This window comes from Cydia splendana, chromosome 19 (genome assembly GCF_910591565.1).
Source record: "Cydia splendana chromosome 19, ilCydSple1.2, whole genome shotgun sequence".
NCBI lineage: Eukaryota > Metazoa > Arthropoda > Insecta > Lepidoptera > Tortricidae > Cydia > Cydia splendana.
Genome location: NC_085978.1, coordinates 13,468,275 through 13,490,488, shown reverse-complemented (window position 1 = coordinate 13,490,488; position 22,214 = coordinate 13,468,275). Strand labels below are relative to the sequence as shown.

At 38.1% G+C, this 22,214-nt stretch overlaps 1 protein-coding gene across 1 annotated transcript; it reads left to right on the top strand.

Moving 5' to 3' along the window:
- Positions 1 to 6,751: 6,751 nt before the first annotated feature.
- Positions 6,752 to 18,286, top strand: LOC134800081 (zinc metalloproteinase nas-4-like). Its single transcript, XM_063772548.1, has 7 exons — positions 6,752 to 7,288; positions 8,608 to 8,775; positions 9,841 to 9,987; positions 12,339 to 12,494; positions 12,997 to 13,130; positions 17,597 to 17,682; positions 18,177 to 18,286. Exons 1-7 carry the CDS (start codon positions 7,111 to 7,113, stop codon positions 18,226 to 18,228), a joined length of 921 nt encoding a protein of 306 aa, XP_063628618.1. The 5' UTR covers positions 6,752 to 7,110; the 3' UTR covers positions 18,229 to 18,286.
- Positions 18,287 to 22,214: the final 3,928 nt, after the last annotated feature.

The following is a 22,214-nucleotide window of genomic DNA, read 5'->3' as shown; positions in this document are numbered from 1 at the left end:
TGCCAACCCTAATAATTGCTCGGAGCAATGCTGAGCCGAGCGGAGCCGAGTTTGACCGAAGTCAGGAGTTTCGCACCCCTGGTATGACCACGAAAACTTATTCATAAACCCGCTACGAGTTAATTAGCTAATTACCAATTAGTTTCTTCAGGGGTCCGGTTCTTAAAATAAAATGACTGTCGTGGTCCGGTTCTCCTTGATTTTATTAAATAAGCAAAAAAATAAAATAGGTCGGCGGTCCGGATCCGGACTGGTCTGCCATTTGGTGACCCCTGGTCTAATTAATCTGTCATTTTGATTTACGTATTCGTAAGAAAGGGGTAAAACATAAATTAACTCATTGAGGCTTGCAAAGTTTAATGAAGAGGGCATACAGTCCATCTTTATTCATTGTGCACCGATTTTAATGCGACAAAGTATGGAAGTTTTAACAATAAACGTAGTTTTCGTAGAATTGTTGACATTTATGGTCACACTTCCACACTTTGACCAGTCCCAAATCAATGCAAAATTAGCGTGGTCCGACTTTAGCTTGTAAAACTCGTTTGAAAGAGCCGTTACTAACTTTTCTTGGTCTCTCGAATGACTTATGATATTTTTACTTAGAACGACAACATTTTCGATCCTAATAGGAGAAAAAATTGTCTCTGAGGCCCTCGACGTATTGCCTCCCTGTCACACTTACGTAAGAATTTACAAGTGCGACAGAGAGGCAACACGTCGAACGTCGTTCGCGGTAGGCCCTCAGAATGGTCGTTAGCCAGTGTGTTAGCCACATCTCTTGCATACTCCAATACCGAGACTGATGATGTAGCTTTTAACCGGCCACGGCTGTCCCTTTCTGCCCAGCGTCGATCAGCTGCAAACGAAAGGGACGGCATACGTGCGATCTACAAAGCAATATGTGCCAACTGCCTATGATCCCCGTAACCTTTCGACTTGGTTACGGTACGTAATGTGGGCATTTTCAGGAAAAAGTACCATTTACTTTTTTGGAAAAATTATCCCTTTTGGTTTTTTTTCTACTCAGGATCACGAGGACTATCGGTTTAAAAAAGAAAAAAGGGTCCGAAAAAAACACATACATTTTGTGTGGATCGTCACAAAACTGACACCTAAAAATTTTATGAAAATTTGGGGACACTATTTTTCTTTTTTTGTAATCAAGGGCTATTGATTCTGACTCCAAATAATCCAAAATTTGATAGGTTTATTTTAAGTAAATCGTACACTTTTTTCTGAAAACCCAATTGTAAAGAATTTTTTAACAAGCTTTAAGAATTCGTCTAATTAATACATAGGTAGTGCAATACTAGGGTTCTAACATTAAATTGAGGATTGTTTGACAGACCAAATATTTTTATTACCAAAAAACTGGGAACGTAAAATGACGCTGGTTGCCATTTCAATTTGTAAACTTTTTAAATTTTGTGTCTATAGTTGGTCAAGCAGATCTTGTCAGTAGAAAAAGGCGGCAAATTTGAAAAATGTAGGCGCGAAGGGATATCGAAGCGCAAATTTGAATTTCGCGCCTTTTTCTACTGACAAGATTTGCTTGACCATCTATATTTGCAAGAAAAGGAACCGCTCAAAGCATACGATAAAAAAATATAAATGACGCAGAAACGAGTGCTGGCGGGAATAGTGTCCTTTTCTTGTGGAATGCCACATTTTATTATAATATACTATTTTGTCAACTGCCTTCCTGTATATGTATTTATTTGGTCGTGACAAAATAAACTTCACAATTGTTTTTTACTATTTATTCTAAAAAAACTTAAGTGTGTTTTATCTTTACTCCCTAGTGATTCGATAACGTGACGTGACGTTCGCGTTTGCGTTAAGTGTCATTTTGTATGGGATTTTGATTTCCGAAACGTCCCGCTTGGCGCGCTGTTCAAAATCCCATACAAAAATAGACATAACGCAGACCCGAACGTCACGCTATCGAATATAATTTACAACGGCCCGATTCGAACATTAAGATACGTCAGTTAGTAGATCTAGAAACGATATGGATTAGATATGTCAGTGTCTAATGTTACGTTTCCTCAAACAAAAACGTCACTTTTGACACTGACACATCTACTTAATCCATATCGTTTCTAGATCTATTAATTAACGTATCTTAAAGTTAGAATCGGGCAGTAGGGGTCCTGTTCTGTAATTTTGTTTTAGTTTTTGTCACTTTGCCTAAATACTAGGTGGACTAAGGAAATGTAAAAATAATATAATAAAGAGAGAAATTTATTTTAATTGTAATAATATTGCGAAGCAAAAATGCTCATGTATATAAAGATGATGTAGTGTATAAAGTTCTAATATGTTAGAAATACAATACAAACATCTGAATTTTTGACTTTGATTTCTTATTCCTAAGGCGCCATTCATTTCTTACGTAAGACGATTTTTGCCAGTTTAAGCTTCTTTCCTCCCCCTTGTAAGAAAAAATAACATACGTTCGCCCCCCCCCCCCCCCCCTTAATAGTCTTACGTAATAAATGAATGGCGCCTAATTGCAGTCGATGATTGAGTTAAGAGTCCGCAGCAAGCTCGGTTCTCCATACAAACGCAGTTATTACTCATTTTAAACCAACTAAAACTTAGCTACATAGTATTAGCTACTTTGTACTATGTATAGGATAAGGTAAATCTAGTTTATGTACTATGTAGTTTCATACCATAGTTAAAGAATACACCGAATTTAAGTTTTTCATACAAAACTTGTTTATGCTCAATCTGTTCTATTTCGTTTGTTTTATAAACTAGAGCTATATAAACTAATAACAGGACTATTAGATATACCTCATGTCATTGTATGTGCAAAGTTTCATTACAATCCAACACGTAGTTTTAAAATGAGAACGAAACTCCGTTTGTATGGGAAGGTGAAATTCGGCCGAGCTTGCTGCGGACTCTTAACCCGTCGAATGCCTTGTCCCGGATACGTCACAGACAATTTGAACTTTAATTTACTCTTAAAGGACCTCTCTTGAACTTATATATTACCTACTGTAGACAAGTACCGTAAAACCTCCCAACAGTCCCAACTATAGTCCAAAACACCAATGGTTCAAAAATAAACTGTATTTGTTTCGTTCAGGTGTGTCTTTTACTGTGTTTTTTGTAGTTCTAAGGCAAGCTATGTTTATAAATAGAAGAAAAAAATCGGAGTAAATGAAAAGGAACATTGGTACTGATACTTAATTTCCTTTTGAACTCGTGGACCATAGTTGCTGTATTGGATATAAATGGGGGGTTTTACGGTAGACCTTATCTGAGTCCTTGCCTACATCCCACTAAATATTCTTATAAGAAAACTATTGAATGTGTAGCAAATATAGTAGTGACAAAAAGGAGGGACAAAGGCAATGGGCAGAGTAGGTCCCCATACTCTGTATCTTTAGGTATTTAAATAAAAGTAAACAAAATCTACCCCCAAATGGCCCCTTAACCTTTTGGACGCCAATGACCGATATATCCGCACCGCAGGTTCATCGCCAAAGACTGATTAATCGGTCACAAACCACAGAGCAACATAGACCTACGTGCATATGCATAAAGTTCAATTTCGTGTGTTTGACATGGCGTCGAAAAGGTTAAGCCAGTTGAGGGTAGATGAAAACATTACATGATCAAATAATGTAGGTTAAAGTCAGGTCGTTCAGTCACTGATCCAGACGGTTTAATAGTATTTGGTTGGTTAACCAATAAAACTACCCGAAAGTGTACAAATTGTTTGTTTACTTTTATTTAAATACCTAAAGATACAGACTATAGGCCCCGTGCATGACTATAGGGGGCAGCATAGGCCCCGTGCAGATTTTTGGCGCGAGGCGTAAATGTGTCGTTTATGCTTCCGATGTAGCCCACGAGATGGCAGAACCTATGCACAAGGAAACGTACCGACGAGAACGGTAGATGGTACCTAGCACTTGCTTTGGCAATGTACATGTGCACATATGTTTCCGATTCAGGTCACAAGATGGCAGACCCTCCAACGCGTCTCCAACCTACATCTGCCGATTTCGATCCCTCCAGGTCTTCGATACCGACCCTGTAATCGCATCATTGCAATTAAGCATCATTGCAATTTCAGTCTTAATTCAATAGTAACAGAGTTGATATTCCCTTTTATAGGTCACTTTATTGTCTAGTCCAGCGGTCGGCAACCAGCGGCCCGCGGGCCGCATCGTCCCTGTCTATTTTGTATGTAATATTAACAAATGACAATGTCTGATAAAGTCATAAATATTAACAATGTGCGGCCCGCGTCCACTTCGTTAACTGCTATGTGGCCCTTGGCTGCTAAAAGGTTGCCGACCGCAGGTCTAGCCAATTTAATTAGGGTTATGTCTTAGTTAATTTATGAATAGGGGTCCCCTATTCTTGGCGTTATCTTTAAGACGCCGTAAATTGTGGCTAGAGGTAGCTGACCCGCCTCTATGTACTATTATTAGCGAGTTTTAATTGCGTTTTTAGTCGTAGGTTTAAAATTTTTGTTTAGGGTTCCAGACGACCGGGCGGCGGCCTATAGGTAGTTAGTTTTTTTAGCATTAGAAAAAAGGTAAACAATCTTGACATGTCCTTTAATTGAAAACACGTTTTAAAAATAAGTCACGGCAAATATGTAACAATTATGAATCCAATACGATCATTTATATTCTTCTAAGTAATAGTTATTGATTTTAAAAAAGCGTTATTCAATTAATACACATGTCAAGATCGCTTACCTTCTTTCTAATGCTAAAAAAACCGAACTGTAGTCACTAGTGGGTGGTGACCCTGCCTATGAAGCCGATGGCACTGGGTTCGAATACCGGAAAGGGCATTTATTTGTGTGAGTACGGAGAATTTGTTCCTGAGTCATGGGCGTTTTCTATGTATCTAAGTATGAATGTATTAGGTATCGTTATCTGAATACCCACAAGCCTTCTTGAGCTTACTGTGGGGCTTAGTCGATTTGTGTAAGAATGTCCAATAACGATTTATTTTATTAATATAAAAAATTTTCCCGTATTACCGTCGTCTTCATTGCCATCAAAGGTTTTCGCGTATGTCTAATAATGTGAGAATGTAAGTGAATGAAAGTTCAATTAATACCATAGTGTGGGTACTTAGAGTAGGTACTTATAGTGCCTTGAAACAACTCAAATAAACAATAAAATGTTTAAGTAATATAAATAAATGGAATACGACGAAAACGGAACTGAATTTCAAATAATAAGGTCATCTGGTGTTTTCCTTTTTTAAATCAAATAAAATGAAACTAAACAAACATTTCACCTACCTTGCCTGTCTTATCATCACAACACATTTTGTCTATATTATTCCCCTTTCCAGTATAACTAGAACCCGAAAATTGTTATAAATACAAGTAATCGGAGGTCAGACTTACACTGGGTACGAGGCAAAGTGTCGTCAAAAACACGTCAGGATTTTTCTGCGAAATATCGTCCGATCTAAAATCATATATAAATAATCGTCATACGGAAATAACTACCTTCTTCAACATACCATAAAGTTGAGTTTTGAAAACGATGGCGATAAAGATAAGAGGTTGGGAAAGCGAACAGTACAATAACATGGCCGTGCCAATGTACGATAAAGCGCTCGTTTCCGAATATGATGTAAGGTTTGTAATTATCTGATTAGTGATTACGAGTTTTCCACCCGCCCTTCTAATCTAACGTATACTCATCGAGAGGGCCTACCGCGAACACCAAATTTCGGAGTTTGCGGGCATCTTTCTCATTTACTAATTCCAAATTGCCAAATTGGAGTAAATGAAAAAGATGCCCGCAATTTGCGAACATTTGGTGTTCGCGGTAGGCCCTCAGCGAAGCGGGGAGGTGATGAAGTGAATACCTACACTCTGATTATTTTGAATACCTCACCCGTTTAGTCCTGACATGTCAGGATATTTGGTCCTTATCAGGATAGCGGGGAAGTTGGCGAGAGTCAGGGTTTTTAAGATATCTCAACTAACAACTAAAGAGTTGGCCAGAGGAAAGGGAAGGTTATGCTACAGTACGAAAGATTTTGGAATAAGGGATTTAAGAGGCGGATTTTTGAAAAAATGACCTTCCAGGAAAATTCTGGATTTTCGGGTGATGTCCGGACTTTTTTGTGAGGATATTAAATTATTCATACATATCAATATTTGTATGTCAACGCTACATCCGCTCAGCAACTTCTGCTGCTGACTGTACAGTCATCTTCCCCCGAAATACCGGGATCCCGGTATTTTCAAAAACAAGGAAAATTTGCAGTACAAACCATTTATAATTATATCCATTATAATGGTCATATTCGGCTGTATTAAGAAGCTCACTATACGTCAGACGCATCTAGCCCTTACTTTATTATTGAAATTAGATCGTTGCCTGAACGTCAGATAAATATTTGGTGGTTGGTGGTGGATGAGTCTTATTTCTTACGTGGGTAACAAATGGACATAAAGGATGACTCACGCTAGGCCGGGCCGAGGCGTCCGACATGTCATTTTCTATGACGGCTGATCGGTGATCACGTGGTGCTTTACATAGGAAACAAAGCGCCGGAAGCTCAGGCCCGGCCCCGGTCCTGTCTAGCGTGAGTCATCTTTAACGCATAAATTCCATGAAGCGTGTAAAACAATATTTGCCGCAATCGGATAAGCTTCGGTAGCTCAGTTGGTCAGAGCCAGTGACGAAAGAGCCGCGAATCCGTCTTTAAAATAATTATATTGATTTAAACTTCGGTTGCATTCATATTTTATCTACCTACTGCATGAAGCTATAGAGGATGTTGTCACTGTTCTGAATATATTACACACTGCTCCATATAAAAATGTCAGAATTCGCGATCTCTTATCAGCGAGGATTACAAACAATATTCAGCTGTCCCATTCAGGAAACATAAACCAAAAACACAGCGAAGGTTCCTCTTATCGATGCTTAGTACAATGTACATTTTTCGGCGGTACATCCTGTACCGGGAAGTATATCTGTTTACCCTATGTCAGGTCGGAGGCATATAAATACGCACTCGCGGTATTTTAGCGCACACTTTCTTGCGACTCCTGCGAGCCTGGTACTTCGCTGAATTTATTTTAATAATTTCGCTAAAATGGCTAAAGTTATTTTACTTTTATTTGTAATTTCGGTGTGTAAAGGGTTCCCTCTAGAAGATGATGACGTAGTTATAGAAGCAGCGAATAGCATAGATGGTACTGATGATGATGATGTAAAGATCAATTTGTCGCATCTAGGACCTCAGCTATACGGTTCTCCTAACAGTGAAAGCGGTAAGTGGTTAATTAATTGTTAAGGGGTCACTTTTCATTTTACCTGTAAGTCCCTGCATGAGCTAAATTTAACCTAATGGTTATTTTGGTTTTACAAAGTATAAATACTTAAGTTAAACTTCATCATTCTGATTCAGCGGCGAAATGCTGAAGCTGAAATACCTCCACTTAATCTTATAGGATTTTTAATTGTAATGTATTTAAATAGTTTACTTATTCATTAAGTACCTAGGTACAAATTAGGTTGAAGTAGGTATTTCTGGCGGTAATTTTCACTGAACATTAATATTTACGGTTGTGATGAAATCTAAGCGGTACTTAAATTACTGAACCTACTACCTCTGCTGAAACTACTTCTTCAAAATAGTTTTAGTTAAAAGTACCTATGTAGGTTCATCTTAACTTCTTGAAAATACGCGTTTCAACAATAAAGTGATACCTACAAACAAACAGACGGACATGATGAAACTATACGAGTATGGGTTCCAATTTTCCCGTAGGTACTGTGTCTACGGAACCTTTCAGTGATAATGCCAAAACATGTCTTCATGAACCGGAATCATTCGTCATAAACTATCCAATATTTTGTGTGGTGCACATTAGCATCAACCCCATAAACAGTATAAACACCTCACGCGATAACCGATGAGAGAAACTACTAACCTATCGTTCAAATATGCAAGAGCGATAGAGAGGCGAGATAACGTAAATTCGAGTTCCGATGTTCAAGTTAGGGCCTCAGAAATGTCTCCCGCTGACGGCGCACTTCCTCACCTTTATGTACTGATAGTAGTGACACAATACGATACTTTATAAACAAGTTTACTTTACGAGTGTTCATGCTTAGCGTAATTAAACTTAACATACCTTAAGTTACTTAAGGCATTACACTCCGCTTGAGTAGACATCACGGTTACACGCTCGTCTCAAATTTTGGGAGCCGTGCTGGATAACCTAGCGGCCTTTAGGTCACAGTGACAGTATTTTGTTACCTTATCTCCGCGGCTACTCTCTCAGACTCACTATAGCGTAGAAGATGCGAAGATGATGCCTTAAGACATCTTCTGGTCTATTCAGGCATGGCATAGCTAACTAATTTCAGGGATCCAAGTTTTGCATAGTGTGGCTCTTTAGTCTAACGATGATTGATTTCACCGGCATTATGTCCACCATCTGTATGTTTTCTCATTTTCTGTGCAATAATGTTTAGATAAATCAATAAAAATACGGAGCTTACCAACGCCTTCAAAGGCTTCAAGCGATGATAGAATTCATGAAAGACTTGTTCAAAATTTTGACTTAAAAACCCAATGTTACAGGTGACGCAGTAGCGAAATGGAACGAGTCTTCACCCATGAACCCTGAGGAAATGGGGGAGTACGCAGAGGGTGATATACTCATCCCAAAGCTGGGGAGAAACGGGATGAGAGATGAGACCTCACGGTGGCCTAACGGCATCATACCTTACGTCATCGAAGGACGATACAGTGAGTAACTAAACTACAGTCTTAAATCCTGGTAACTAAAGTAACTTCTCAACAAAATGAGAGGTCTTGATGCTTTCCTAGGAATCGGAAATGGGGGAATTCGCAAAGGTAAACATAATTATTCATCCCCCAGCTGGGGAGGAACGGGATAAGAAAGGAGGCTAAGGTGGTTCAAAAAACATTTATTTTTATTTTCCTACGGGGGACCCCCTTATTTTATTACACTTACTATGCTGATAAAATACACCAAGTTTCGTAATTTTATCTCAACTACAACCACTTTGAAATTTTAGTTGTAGTTGTAGGAAACCCAAAAAAAAAAGTATTTATTATTCAGAATTTTATTTAAGTATCTGGTTTCACACTATTTGCACATGTGATTTATAAGTTTTGAAGTAGAAAAACATTATTATTTCTATTTTTTATGATTTTTTAAAAGGTAGATTTTTTGAATTGCACCTAAAAAAATCATAAAAAATAGAAATAATAATGTTTTTGTACTAAATAACTTTTAAATCACTTTCAAATAATGTGAAAACTACTACTTACATAAAAATCTAAAAAATAATAATTTGTTTTTTTTGGATTCATACAACTTTGAAAAAATTCAATGTGTTTCAGCACCCCCTTGTGGCTGAGACAAGATTACAAAACTTGGCGTATTTTGTCAACATAACAAGTGTAACATAACAAAATGAGGGGGTGGCGCTTCTTCTAGCTAGGGTTTGAATTTTTCCTATACAAACGTGAACCATCCTAAAGGAGGCCTCTCGCTGCCCTACCGGCATCTTACTCTATGTCCTCAAGGCTTGTTGCAGTAGTTAAGTTTCCACTGTCTACTATGTTCCCCTGCTAATTTTATACAAATTCTTGAAGAAAGTAGAGGATCCAGGAGAGTTGCCGACGTACATTTTATGGAAAACCTTGTGTATTTATTCTGACTCTTAGTTCTGAGCCAAATTCTGACTTTTACTTTTGGCAGTCTCAAGCTCTGAACTCCTTAATTTTACTAACGAAATTAGGAAACACAAATTAGTCATTTAATATTCACGGTTAATGTTACAGATCAAGAGCAACGCGACACCATCATGAAGGCGATAGCTGACTACCACCGCTTGACGTGCCTCCGCTTCGTCCCGTACAACGGCCAGAAAGACTACATCACCATACAGAGCGGCAATACCGGGTGCTGGTCCAGCGTTGGACGGATCGGTAAGATTTATGTACTGGTTAAATTGGCTTCTATTTCTGTTTGATCACTCGCACACTGATGAGGATCGTGATTCTTGATTCTGTCGGCCAGTTCTCGCCGTCTGTTACACTCGGGAGCCTGATACAGTGCAGTGCTGACAGCTAAGTTTGTCTATTCGGTAACGGTCTAGCCATCCGCCACATGGCCCTCGAGGTGTTACAATCTAGACACGCGGGAGCGTGTCCAGCCAAGTTCAAAGAAAAAGGAACTGGCGACGCAGCAACCGTGTGTAATATTACACGAACCATTTCGAGCTACTTTTGACCCCTTCACAACTTGAAACCTACTTAACCTACACAAATGAAATTTGGCAAATGTATTCAAGCCCCTTAGCTTGTCTAAAATACAAAATTTCATAAACGTAGCTCAAACATTTATTGACGAATTAACGTTTAAAAACCGGCATTTTGTGACTGACTGACATATAGATCACAAACCTAACCCACTTCCAGATGACCTAGAAACTTGAAATTTGGCATCAAAGTAGACTATTAGGTGTATATAGAGGGAAAAATCTGAAAACTGGAAATTATTGATATTTCGATGGAAAAAAAATAATTAATACTTATAGACCAAAAACCTAACCCACTTCTAGATCACTTAGAAACTTTATATTTAGCATGAAGGTAGACTATTAGGTGCATATAGAGGGAAAAATCTGAAAACTGGAAATAATTGATATTTCGATGGAAAAAAAATAATTAATACGTACAGACCAAAAACCTAACCCACTTCTAGATGACATAGAAACTTGATATTTGGCATCAAATTATACTATTAGGCGTATAAAAAGGGAAAAATCTGAAAACTGGAAATTATTGATATTTCTATGGAAAAAAATAAATTTAATACTTATAGACCAAAAACCTAACCCACTTCTAGATGACTTAGAAACTTGATATTTGGCAGCAAGGTAGACTATTAGGTGTATATAGAGGGAGAAATCAGAAAACTGGAAATAATTGATATTTCGATGGAAAAAAAAGAATTAATACGTACAGACCAAAAACCTAACCCACTTCTAGATGACTTAGAAACTTGACATTTGGCATCAAGGTAGACTATTAGGTGTATATAAAGGGAAAAATCTGAAAACTGGAAATTATTGATATTTCGATGGAAATAATAACAATTAATACTTATAGACCAAAAACCTAACCCACTTCTAGATGACTTAGAAACTTGATATTTGGCATCAAGGTAGACTATTAGGTGTTTATACAGGGAAAAATCTGAAAACTGGAAATTATTGATATTTCGATGGAAAAAAAATAATTATAGACGGTCAAGCAAATCTTGTCAGTAGAAAAAGGCGCGAAATTCAAAATTTCTATGAGGCGATATCCCTTCGCGCCTACATTTTTCAAATTTGCCGCCTTTTTCTACTGACAAGATCTGCTTGACCAAGTATAATACTTATAGACCAAAAACCTAACCCACTTCTAGATGACTTAGAAACTTGATATTTGGCATCAATGTAGACTATTAGGCGTATACAAAAGGAAAAATCTGAAAACTGAAACTTTTTGACAATTGACCGCGCGTTAGCGAGGGTCTCCTTTTCAGCTCAGGCAAACTGCTTTCACGATGAATACCTACTATAGTAATTTCTGTACAAAAAGTAATGATATCCCAACAAAAACATAAATGTGAAATGGGAGCCAAGTTCAATATTAAGAATATGTGTCGTTGTTGACTCGCCGACAAAAGAATTGAGATCTATATGGGTGCCAAGTTCTGTGTTGTGTAGAAAATCCTGAAATTATAAAGGATTTGACTTGGCTAGTTTTTACCAACAAACCAAATTTTAGAAAAGTAGCCTATACGTAAAAACTAGCCAAGACAAATCCTTTATAATTTCAGGATTTTCTACACAACACAGAACTTGGCACCCATATAGATCTCAATTCTTTTGTCGGCGAGTCAACAACGACACATATTCTTAATATTGAACTTGGCTCCCATTTCACATTTATGTTTTTGTTGGGATATACAACTTACAAGATGGTCAAACTAAAATTAAACCTGACCAAAATATAATTATTAACATGACTGTAGGTATGTCAATAGGTACATCCTGAACAAATTAAATTGACAACACAGAAAATGTAGAAAATCACAAAATATTCAAGTTACTTAGGTAGTTTTTAAGCCCTAACCGAAAGCGCCTAAAAACTACAGCCAAGCCCAAGAAGCCACTAACTCTTCTTTCATTAAAACAAGTGGGAGAGGGGTCAGTCCTTTTGCAACAGCCTCAATATCTTCACGTAACGTAACTCTACGTTTGACTTTCCTTTACACTGTCTTCCAGGTGGGCGTCAAGAAGTAAACCTGCAGAACCCGGGCTGCGTGTCCAAAAAGGGCACGGTATTGCACGAACTTCTACATGCTGTGGGATTTATGCACGAGCAGAGCCGACCAGAGCGTGATGACTATGTGGATGTGCGCTACCAGAACATTAAGTCAGGTAAGCCTCCTAGAGTATACTTCAGGAGGTCGACCTGTAGAGCCTAGGTGTCCAAAGGCACAATACTGCACGAATAGCTGCATGCTGCAGAACATCAAGTCAATATAGCCTAGGACAATGGTCTGCAACCTACGTGGACTACGGAAGCAGAGGCCTGAAGTGGCTTTCTGGTTAAAAACTTTAGTGACCTCCCGGTCTATAAGATATATAGGCAATCTGTATTAATTCTTATTGTATGTAAATCAAAATATGTAGGCACCTTGACTGACTGTAATTTATCGATGAAACTGAATATTTTCCTTTTTTGACTTGATCTGAGAAAGTACTTATGTATAAAAGGAGGCTTTGACATATCAAGAAGAAGTTCTGCATACGTTCCGCACCGTAAAGAAAACAGGATCCATCTGCCTGCAGAACATAAGAACTTCTTAAGAGTTTCGTTACGCTTCCTCCTTCTCAGCTGATCAAATCCAAACGCATGTCTATTCCTAATCCGTTTCAGGCTCGGAGAACAACTTCAAGAAGTCGGACGCCAAGCACACGAACGACTTCGGCGTGAGTTACGACTACAACAGCGTCATGCATTACTCCGAGTACGCCTTCTCCAACAACGGACGGAAAACTATCGAGCCCAAGGTACTATAGTCAGTGGGGAGTCACTCCTCACTTCGGTCGAAATCGGCCCCGTTCGGCTCAGCATTGCTCCGAGCAATTATTAGGGTTGGCACCACTTGACGTACTTTTGGGTGCACGACCACAGATAAGATAATGGCTTGAATTTTGACAACCCTAAATAGCTGATAGGGATAGTGCTATATATTAGAAAGGGATAGCATGATTCGACCCTGAACCGCTCTCGAACTTCGGGTTTGTAGGAAGTGTCCTTTCTGTACGGTAGTACTATTAGGGTTCCGTACCCAAAGGGTAAAACGGGACCCTATTACTAAGACTCCGCTGTCCGTCCGTCCGTCCGTCCGTCCGTCTGTCACCAGGCTGTATCTCACGAACCGTGATAGCTAGACAGTTGAAATTTTCACAGATGATGTATTTCTGTTGCCGCTATAACAACAAATACTAAAAAGTACGGAACCCTCGGTGGGCGAGACCGACTCGCACTTGTCCGGTTTTTTACTTATTCTGTGCTATAGTAGCCGCAATACGAACTGGCGACTGGAGTCATGATGCTATGTCTTTCAATCTGGGTTGGTTTTAACAAGGGTAAAGGAGATAGCATTATGACCTCAGTCGCCAATTGATATTGCGGTGAGTATAACAACACTCTAAGCTGCTCGGTGGACCTTATTCCTTTGCCATAAGGTTTAGGGTTTGGCAATAAGAGTCCGTCTAAGCTAAGTTTGCACCGACTTGAACTCTATACACCGTGTTTTTATTGAATTCCGTTAACTTCGGAGTATGGTTAAGTACGTTTAAGAAAACTAAATGGCATAGTTAATTTTGCAAAAAAAAAATTTTTTTTTGCTTTTTTTTTCAGAAAAAATAATATTAAAAAGTAATTAAATGTAGCATATAGCGTTGTTGTAACACGGGCATTACATTTAACTAAACCAAACAATTGAAATCTGTGACATATCAATGTCAATTCGAACATCGATCGACCGAGATTTTACTTAAGTTTAGTAGCAAATGTATGAACTCATTCTAAACACTAATCAATATGTAAACCGGCCTTAAGGCAAGTGTACAAGCTTGTAGAGGCCTTATAGGAAAAAAATAAAATATTGATTATCTTCGAAATGGAGTTAATTAGAATATCGGTGTCTTTGGGAAAGTTACTTGATTTAAGCTCAGGTATGCACCCTTGAAATTAACGGAAATCAAAAAAAACACGGTGTATATGAGATGAGTGTGAAATTTGAGATTATCATGAATGATGAATTGATGACATGGCCACACCTCGTCATTGCTTGGTCCGACTCTAAAGGGGATTGATTATCAGTTCGCTGGACGAGAGCTGGACGATATCAGCCTATCAGTTAAAAGCAAGTTAAACAAAATTTGACAGCTCTGAACAACTGACAGGCTGATGTGGGCCCCTAACACTATGGCTAGAAGGCAACACGTACTGTCTGTGTGTACCTAATCAAATATTGTTAGTTAATAATTTAATCGATTAAGCAATCTACATACAATTATGTATTATCGCATTGTTTGCACATTTGAATCGCCTCAATGACTTATCTACAGTCGTAAATAAAACACCTTGAACCAAGATAAAAAAATTAATCATACTTTTTTAGGGTTCCGTACCCAAAGGGTAAAAACGGGATCCTATTACTAAGACTCCACTGTCCGTCTGTTCGTCTGTCTGTATGTCCGTTGGTCTGTCGATCTGTCCGTCCGTCTGTCCGTCTGTCTTTTTCACCAGGCTGTACCTGATGAACCGTGATAGACAGTTGAAATTTTCACAGATGAGAGAGGCAACAGAAATAGGTACATACCTATTTCTGTTGCCGATAACAACAAATCCCAACAAAAACATAAATGTGAAATGGGAGCCAAGTTCAATATTAAGAATATGTGTCGTTGTTGACTCGCCGACAAAAGAATTGAGATCTATATGGGTGCCAAGTTCTGTGTTGTGTAGAAAATCCTGAAATTATAAAGGATTTGTCTTGGCTAGTTTTTACGTATAGGCTACTTTTCTAAAATTTGGTTTGTTGGTAAAAACTAGCCAAGTCAAATCCTTTATAATTTCAGGATTTTCTACACAACACAGAACTTGGCACCCATATAGATCTCAATTCTTTTGTCGGCGAGTCAACAACGACACATTCTTAATATTGAACTTGGCTCCCATTTCACATTTATGTTTTTGTTGGGATATCATTACTTTTTGTACAGAAATTACTATAGTAGGTATTCATCGTGAAAGCAGTTTGCCTGAGCTGAAAAGGAGACCCTCGCTAACGCGCGGTCAATTGTCAAAAAGTTTCAGTTTTCAGATTTTTCCTTTTGTATACGCCTAATAGTCTACATTGATGCCAAATATCAAGTTTCTAAGTCATCTAGAAGTGGGTTAGGTTTTTGGTCTATAAGTATTATACTTGGTCAAGCAGATCTTGTCAGTAGAAAAAGGCGGCAAATTTGAAAAATGTAGGCGCGAAGGGATATCGCCTCATAGAAATTTTGAATTTCGCGCCTTTTTCTACTGACAAGATTTGCTTGACCGTCTATAATTATTTTTTTTCCATCGAAATATCAATAATTTCCAGTTTTCAGATTTTTCCCTGTATAAACACCTAATAGTCTACCTTGATGCCAAATATCAAGTTTCTAAGTCATCTAGAAGTGGGTTAGGTTTTTGGTCTATAAGTATTAATTGTTATTATTTCCATCGAAATATCAATAATTTCCAGTTTTCAGATTTTTCCCTTTATATACACCTAATAGTCTACCTTGATGCCAAATGTCAAGTTTCTAAGTCATCTAGAAGTGGGTTAGGTTTTTGGTCTGTACGTATTAATTCTTTTTTTTCCATCGAAATATCAATTATTTCCAGTTTTCTGATTTCTCCCTCTATATACACCTAATAGTCTACCTTGCTGCCAAATATCAAGTTTCTAAGTCATCTAGAAGTGGGTTAGGTTTTTGGTCTATAAGTATTAAATTTATTTTTTTCCATAGAAATATCAATAATTTCCAGTTTTCAGATTTTTCCCTTTTTATACGCCTAATAGTATAATTTGATGCCAAATATCAAGTTTCTATGTCATCTAGAAGTGGGTTAGGTTTTTGGTCTGTACGTATTAATTATTTTTTTTCCATCGAAATATCAATTATTTCCAGTTTTCAGATTTTTCCCTCTATATACACCTAATAGTCTACCTTCATGCTAAATATAAAGTTTCTAAGTGATCTAGAAGTGGGTTAGGTTTTTGGTCTATAAGTATTAATTATTTTTTTTCCATCGAAATATCAATAATTTCCAGTTTTCAGATTTTTCCCTCTATATACACCTAATAGTCTACTTTGATGCCAAATTTCAAGTTTCTAGGTCATCTGGAAGTGGGTTAGGTTTGTGATCTATATGTCAGTCAGTCACAAAAATGCCGGTTTTTAAACGTTAATTCGTCAATAAATGTTTGAGCTACGTTTATGAAATTTTGTATTTTAGACAAGCTAAGGGGCTTGAATACATTTGCCAAATTTCATTTGTGTAGGTTAAGTAGGTTTCAAGTTGTGAAGGGGTCAAAAGTAGCTCGAAATGGTTCGTGTAATATTACACACGGTTGCTGCGTCGCCAGTTCCTTTTTCTTTGAACTTGGCTGGACACGCTCCCGCGTGTCTAGATATCAAAAAAGTACGGAACCCTCGGTGGGCGAGTCCGACTCGCACTTGGCCGGTTTTTTAGGGTTCCGTACCCAAAGGGTAAAACGGGACCCTATTACTAAGACTTCGCTGTCCGTCCGTCCGTCCGTCCGTCCGTCCGTCCGTCCGTCCGTCCGTCTGTCACCAGGCTGTATCTCACGAACCGTGATAGCTAGACAGTTGAAATTTTCACAGATGATGTATTTCTGTTGCCGCTATAACAACAAATACTAAAAACAGAATAAAATAAAGATTTAAATGGGGCTCCCATACAACAAACGTGATTTTTGACCAAAGTTAAGCAACGTCGGGAGTGGTCAGTACTTGGATGGGTGACCGTTTTTTTTTTGCTTTTTTTTCGTTTTTAGGGTTCCGTACCCAAAGGGTAAAACGGGACCCTATTACTAAGACTTCGCTGTCCGTCCGTCCGTCCGTCCGTCCGTCCGTCTGTCACCAGGCTGTATCTCACGAACCGTGATAGCTAGACAGTTGAAATTTTCACAGATGATGTATTTCTGTTGCCGCTATAACAACAAATACTAAAAACAGAATAAAATAAAGATTTAAATGGGGCTCCCATACAACAAACGTGATTTTTGACCAAAGTTAAGCAACGTCGGGAGTGGTCAGTACTTGGATGGGTGACCGTTTTTTTTTTTTGCTTTTTTTTCGTTTTTTTTTTGCATTATGGTACGGAACCCTTCGTGCGCGAGTCCGACTCGCACTTGCCCGGTTTTTTTAAGGTTTAGTTCACCTAAGGTATGTGTATTCAGGTTGGCGGAGTGACCCTGGGCCAAAGGGAAGGCTTGAGTCGCGGCGACGTGAAGAAGGTTAACTCCATGTACAACTGCCAGAAAGAGTGAGTTATTAAATGTTTATCATTACGGAAAACTTTTTACTAAAGTTGTGTAAACACTCGCTGCACGCGAAGCAAGTAAAAAAGGGACAGACGCCGCCCGCCGCAGGCGAGTGATTGACACCACAGATCTTTCGTGCTTTTTTGACTCTATTCTTTATTACGGCTTTGCAGAAAACACACATGGTTATCTTTTATAATTGTACATATACCTATATGCTTAAATGTTTAATCTTAGTAGGTAAGTACATAAGTACGTTCGTTACACGTCAATATTGTTAAGGCGATGTCAGGTATCCTGAAAAGTTGCTTAAACTTTACCATCTCAACTCCCAATTTTTTAGCTTCGAGAATATTGGTATCTAAACACCCATGGCACTAACCGAAATTCGTCGACCTCATTTACCAAATCTAAATTGAAAATCCATGTGAACTTGATTGGCAATTATTTTTATAATCAAATTAAAGTTTCTAATGGCATTTTAATGGGATTTCAGGGAGCCCCAGAGCGGCTGGCTCGGAGCGGTGTGGCAGGGATTCTTCGGATAGAGATTCGGACTTTAATTATTCGGTGCTTGCTATATGACAAACCAATAGAATAAACCACCCCATATAACCATTCCAGTCGCAGAATCACAAAGTGGTAACTAAATGTCAGATGTGTCGTAACAGAGTCCACACAATGTGTCTAGAATTGTTTCGAAACAAAGTGTCGTCGCCGTGTCTACACTTTTCCGTAACAAGGTGTCGACACATTTGTGTGCACTTTGCGTGCGGTTTGCGACTAAATCTGACAGCAAATTTGTGACAGCAAATGTCAATATAAAATACCTCTTGAAAACCAAGGTTTGTCAAACTACTATTAGTGTCTCGTGTGCTCGTAATTCTAGTAAGTCATCATGGGCAATGCAAATGATAATAATCGACCGAAACCATATAAACACCCAACACCCGTCAACCTTTTACAGAAAAGTTTTTAAAGAAATTCAATAAGCTACTCAGGTCAGGCAACGAATGCTCCAAAAGTTGTAGAGGGAAATGCTCGGAACACAATTTTTGACTCCGTAACTCGGTTTGACAAGTTAGGAGGTGAACATATCAAAAGTCCCCGGCCGTAGCCCTTGAGCGGGGGGGAGAGAAGGGGCTTTGAAAGTCCCATTTTCCCGTTTTTCGATTATATCTCGGAAACTATGCATCTCAGCGACATGGCCACTTATACAAAATGAAAGTTAATTTAATTTGTTACAAGTTTATTCAGTCAATTTTTTCGATATGTTAAATAGTTTTTGAGATATCCGCTCTTGAAAGTTTATTTAGGGCTCTCAATTTTATCTTGATATATCTATATCAGTGAAGGTGCTAGGCCGTGTTTGGTATCGTTTTCGTATAAATCTGGGGTGCTGAATCCATTTAAGATATCACATTGACACCATTCCACAAAATAAAAATAAATCTTTTTAGGGTTCCGTACCTCAAAAGGAACCAAAAACGGAACCCTTATAGGATCACTCGTGCGTCTGTATGTATGTCCGTCTGAATACACAAAATAGTTCTTTACCTATAGATGACAGGAAAACCTATTAGAAATGTGCAGTCAAGCGCGAGTCGGACTTAATGTACGGAACCCTTAATACGCGAGTCCGACTCGCACTTGGCCGGTTTTTTTGAAAATCTTCTTGACGCTTAACCGCTGAACCGATTTCGTTGAAATTTGGTATAGAAATAGTTTGCGTCCCGGAACAGGACATAGGATAGATCTTATAACCAAAATCATCTTTTGAAGATGTGAAAAGTGGCGTGGAAATTTGTACGGGAAATCAATAACCGCTGAACCGATTTATATGAAATTTGGGATGGTCTACATCTTTGATTTAGTTAAAAATGATGAAAAAACATGACTTCAAACCTAAACTTAAACAGTATTAACTTGAACTTGAAGTCAATTCTGAATACCCCCCTACACCTCATTTCACACCTTTAAAGGATGATTTTTGAGATAACTTATTATATCCTGTCTCGGGACTCAAAATATATGTGTACCAAATTTAAATTAAAACTGTTCAGCAGTTTAAGCGTGAAGAAGAGTTTAAAAGAAAGTATTTTAATAAGTTTATATGTTTTTACTTCGGAATGGTGTCAATGTGATACCTTAACTAAATTTGGTACTGCGAATTTATACGAAAACGATACCAAACATGGCCTCGTAGCTTTACTGTTGTAGAAGTCAAAATAAAATTGAGAGCCCTAAATTCTTATTACTTGGCCAAACTTGTGTAGAAGGAAAAGGTAAAATAAAAGTCTTCGGCAGGAATATAAGACACAAATATATATATTTTTTTGCGTTACTATTTCATTCATCAAATATAAACATACCTTGATTATACTATTCTAGTGAGATCCTCATAGATAAACAAAAACATTTACTTAAAAAATTACAAGGTCGAAATGTCACGGAACTTGTGAGAGTAATATGTGAAAAATATAAACTTTTATGACAAAAAAAATCTGGACACAATTTAAGAATCACCCAATTGCGTCGAGGAATCATCTGTATTTTTGCTTGTTTCATTACCTCCTCGCTTCTTTTTTGTCCTTTGTATTCTGTAGCAATTTGTTAGATCTGAAAATAAAGATAACTTGCGTCGTCACGGATGTCGATTTATAGGTTTTAGGGAGTGCAGAATTCGAAAACGATGATCATTTTATAATCCAAGATTGCGGCTACGTATTTTGTCATAAAAGTGGAATCCAAAATAGTCATCATTTTCGAAATCTGCGCCCCCTAAAACCTATAAAACGACATCCATGACGACTTTTATGACATAGTGCATGGCCGCCATCTTGGAATCCAAAATAGTCATCATTTTCGAAATCTGCGCCCCCTAAAACCTATAAAACGATATCCATGACGACTTTTATGACATAGTGCATTGCCGCCATTTTTAAATTGAAAATGTTATCATTTTCGAAATCTGCGCCCCCCAAAACCTATAAAACGACATCCATGACGACTTTTATGACATAGTGCATGGCCGCCATCTTGGAATCCAAAATGGTTATCATTTTCGAAATCTGCGCCCCCTAAAACCTATAAGGGTCATTCTCGCATTTCGTGCAAATCGGTATTATTTGCAATTTACCAAAAATGTGATGGTGTTTTCGAATATCTGTTAATGCAAGGTTGTAACATAGGACCTAAAGTATATGGGCCCGCCATGAACAATTCTAAAAAGGTGGTTATTTTCTTTATATTTACAATTAACCCCCACTATTTTCATTCCTCTCTGCATGTAACGCGTGAAGTTATAACTTTGACCTCCATTTGAACCTTAAGATACTAAAAATAGAAAACTTGTTGTTGGTTCAGTAAACAAGTAATTTAGTTATGTTTTATATCGTGTACTATTATACGCTAAGAAATTAACAATAAAACTATACAGCCTTATAAGTGTATGGTCCAAGCAATTTCTTCATTACCGACGCGAGAAATGGATTAGGTATATTTTGCTATATAGCAAGGGTATATAGCACTTCCCGCGGATACAACACATTGTTCGTTAGTCAGTTGGCCGCGTGCTACTGCAGTGGTCGTCCGTATGTTGCTTTTGACGAAAATACCTACGTTCTCTCGTGTCGGGAAGGAGTGTGGTTCAGATAAATCTTCATCGCCATCTAGTGATTTATACAGTAAGTACCAATTGTACATTATTAAAATTATACCTAATTGATGTGTTTTAGGGTTGCCTTTCGGGTGGCTTATTCTGCGAAATCAAGGTCAGATATCAACCGACCTAGGCGACGAAAACTTCCAAAACTTCATTCATATATGTTTCATTCATTTCTTTTCCTTCCAATTTTGCCAGGGAAGGTAATGAACGAATTTAGAAGGTAATGATAATGTATTTGAGGCAGTGCATTTAATGGAAAGAGGTTTAAGTTATTATAAATAGTATGTTGGCATAAGCATTTAAAACTGTATGTAATAATATATAGGGGAGCCCAACTGGTGATTTTTGGATTTAACTAGAGCGCAGTAGATTAACATAACCTGCCGCTCTACATGTAATACCAGACCGCACTCAAGGACTGTGCTGAGAAATTTGACACGTTACTAAGAGACTAAGAGAGTTGGAATCATCTGATACCTGTCGACGATAAGGTAGAAAACGGGGCAAATGTTTGGAATAAAAGGCAGAAACTACAGGAACATAAACACAGGCCGATAAGCAATAATAGTGCCTCCGCCGTCAAAAGCGACAATTCCCAATCCGTGCGTGATAAATCTCAGAAAACTGATACCAGCAGTAAAAAGCGGTGTAATAAACTCTCAGGGCGGTGGAGCATCGCAAGTTCATCCATCTGTGCTTGAGGATCGGAGCACATACGGGCATATCTGCTGTTATTCATGGTGCACTGTCGACGAACTTAAGCTCAAAGGGGTCTTAACACCAAAGTAAATTTTTCGGGCGTCTATGCTTTTGGTCCAGACTACTTAGGTACCTGCATATATCTTAAAGGGGAGTTTAGAGCATTTG

What these genes read in the sequence shown, in the direction of transcription:
- LOC134800081 (XM_063772548.1), top strand. Translation starts at nt 7,111, where the DNA reads ATGGCTAAAGTTATTTTACTTTTATTTGTAATTTCGGTGTGTAAAGGG. An exon ending in CTACCAGAACATTAAGTCAG is followed by an intron (nt 12,495 to 12,996) that starts GTAAGCCTCCTA and finishes AATCCGTTTCAG; the next exon opens with GCTCGGAGAACAACTTCAAG. An exon ending in GGAAAACTATCGAGCCCAAG is followed by an intron (nt 13,131 to 17,596) that starts GTACTATAGTCA and finishes ATGTGTATTCAG; the next exon opens with GTTGGCGGAGTGACCCTGGG.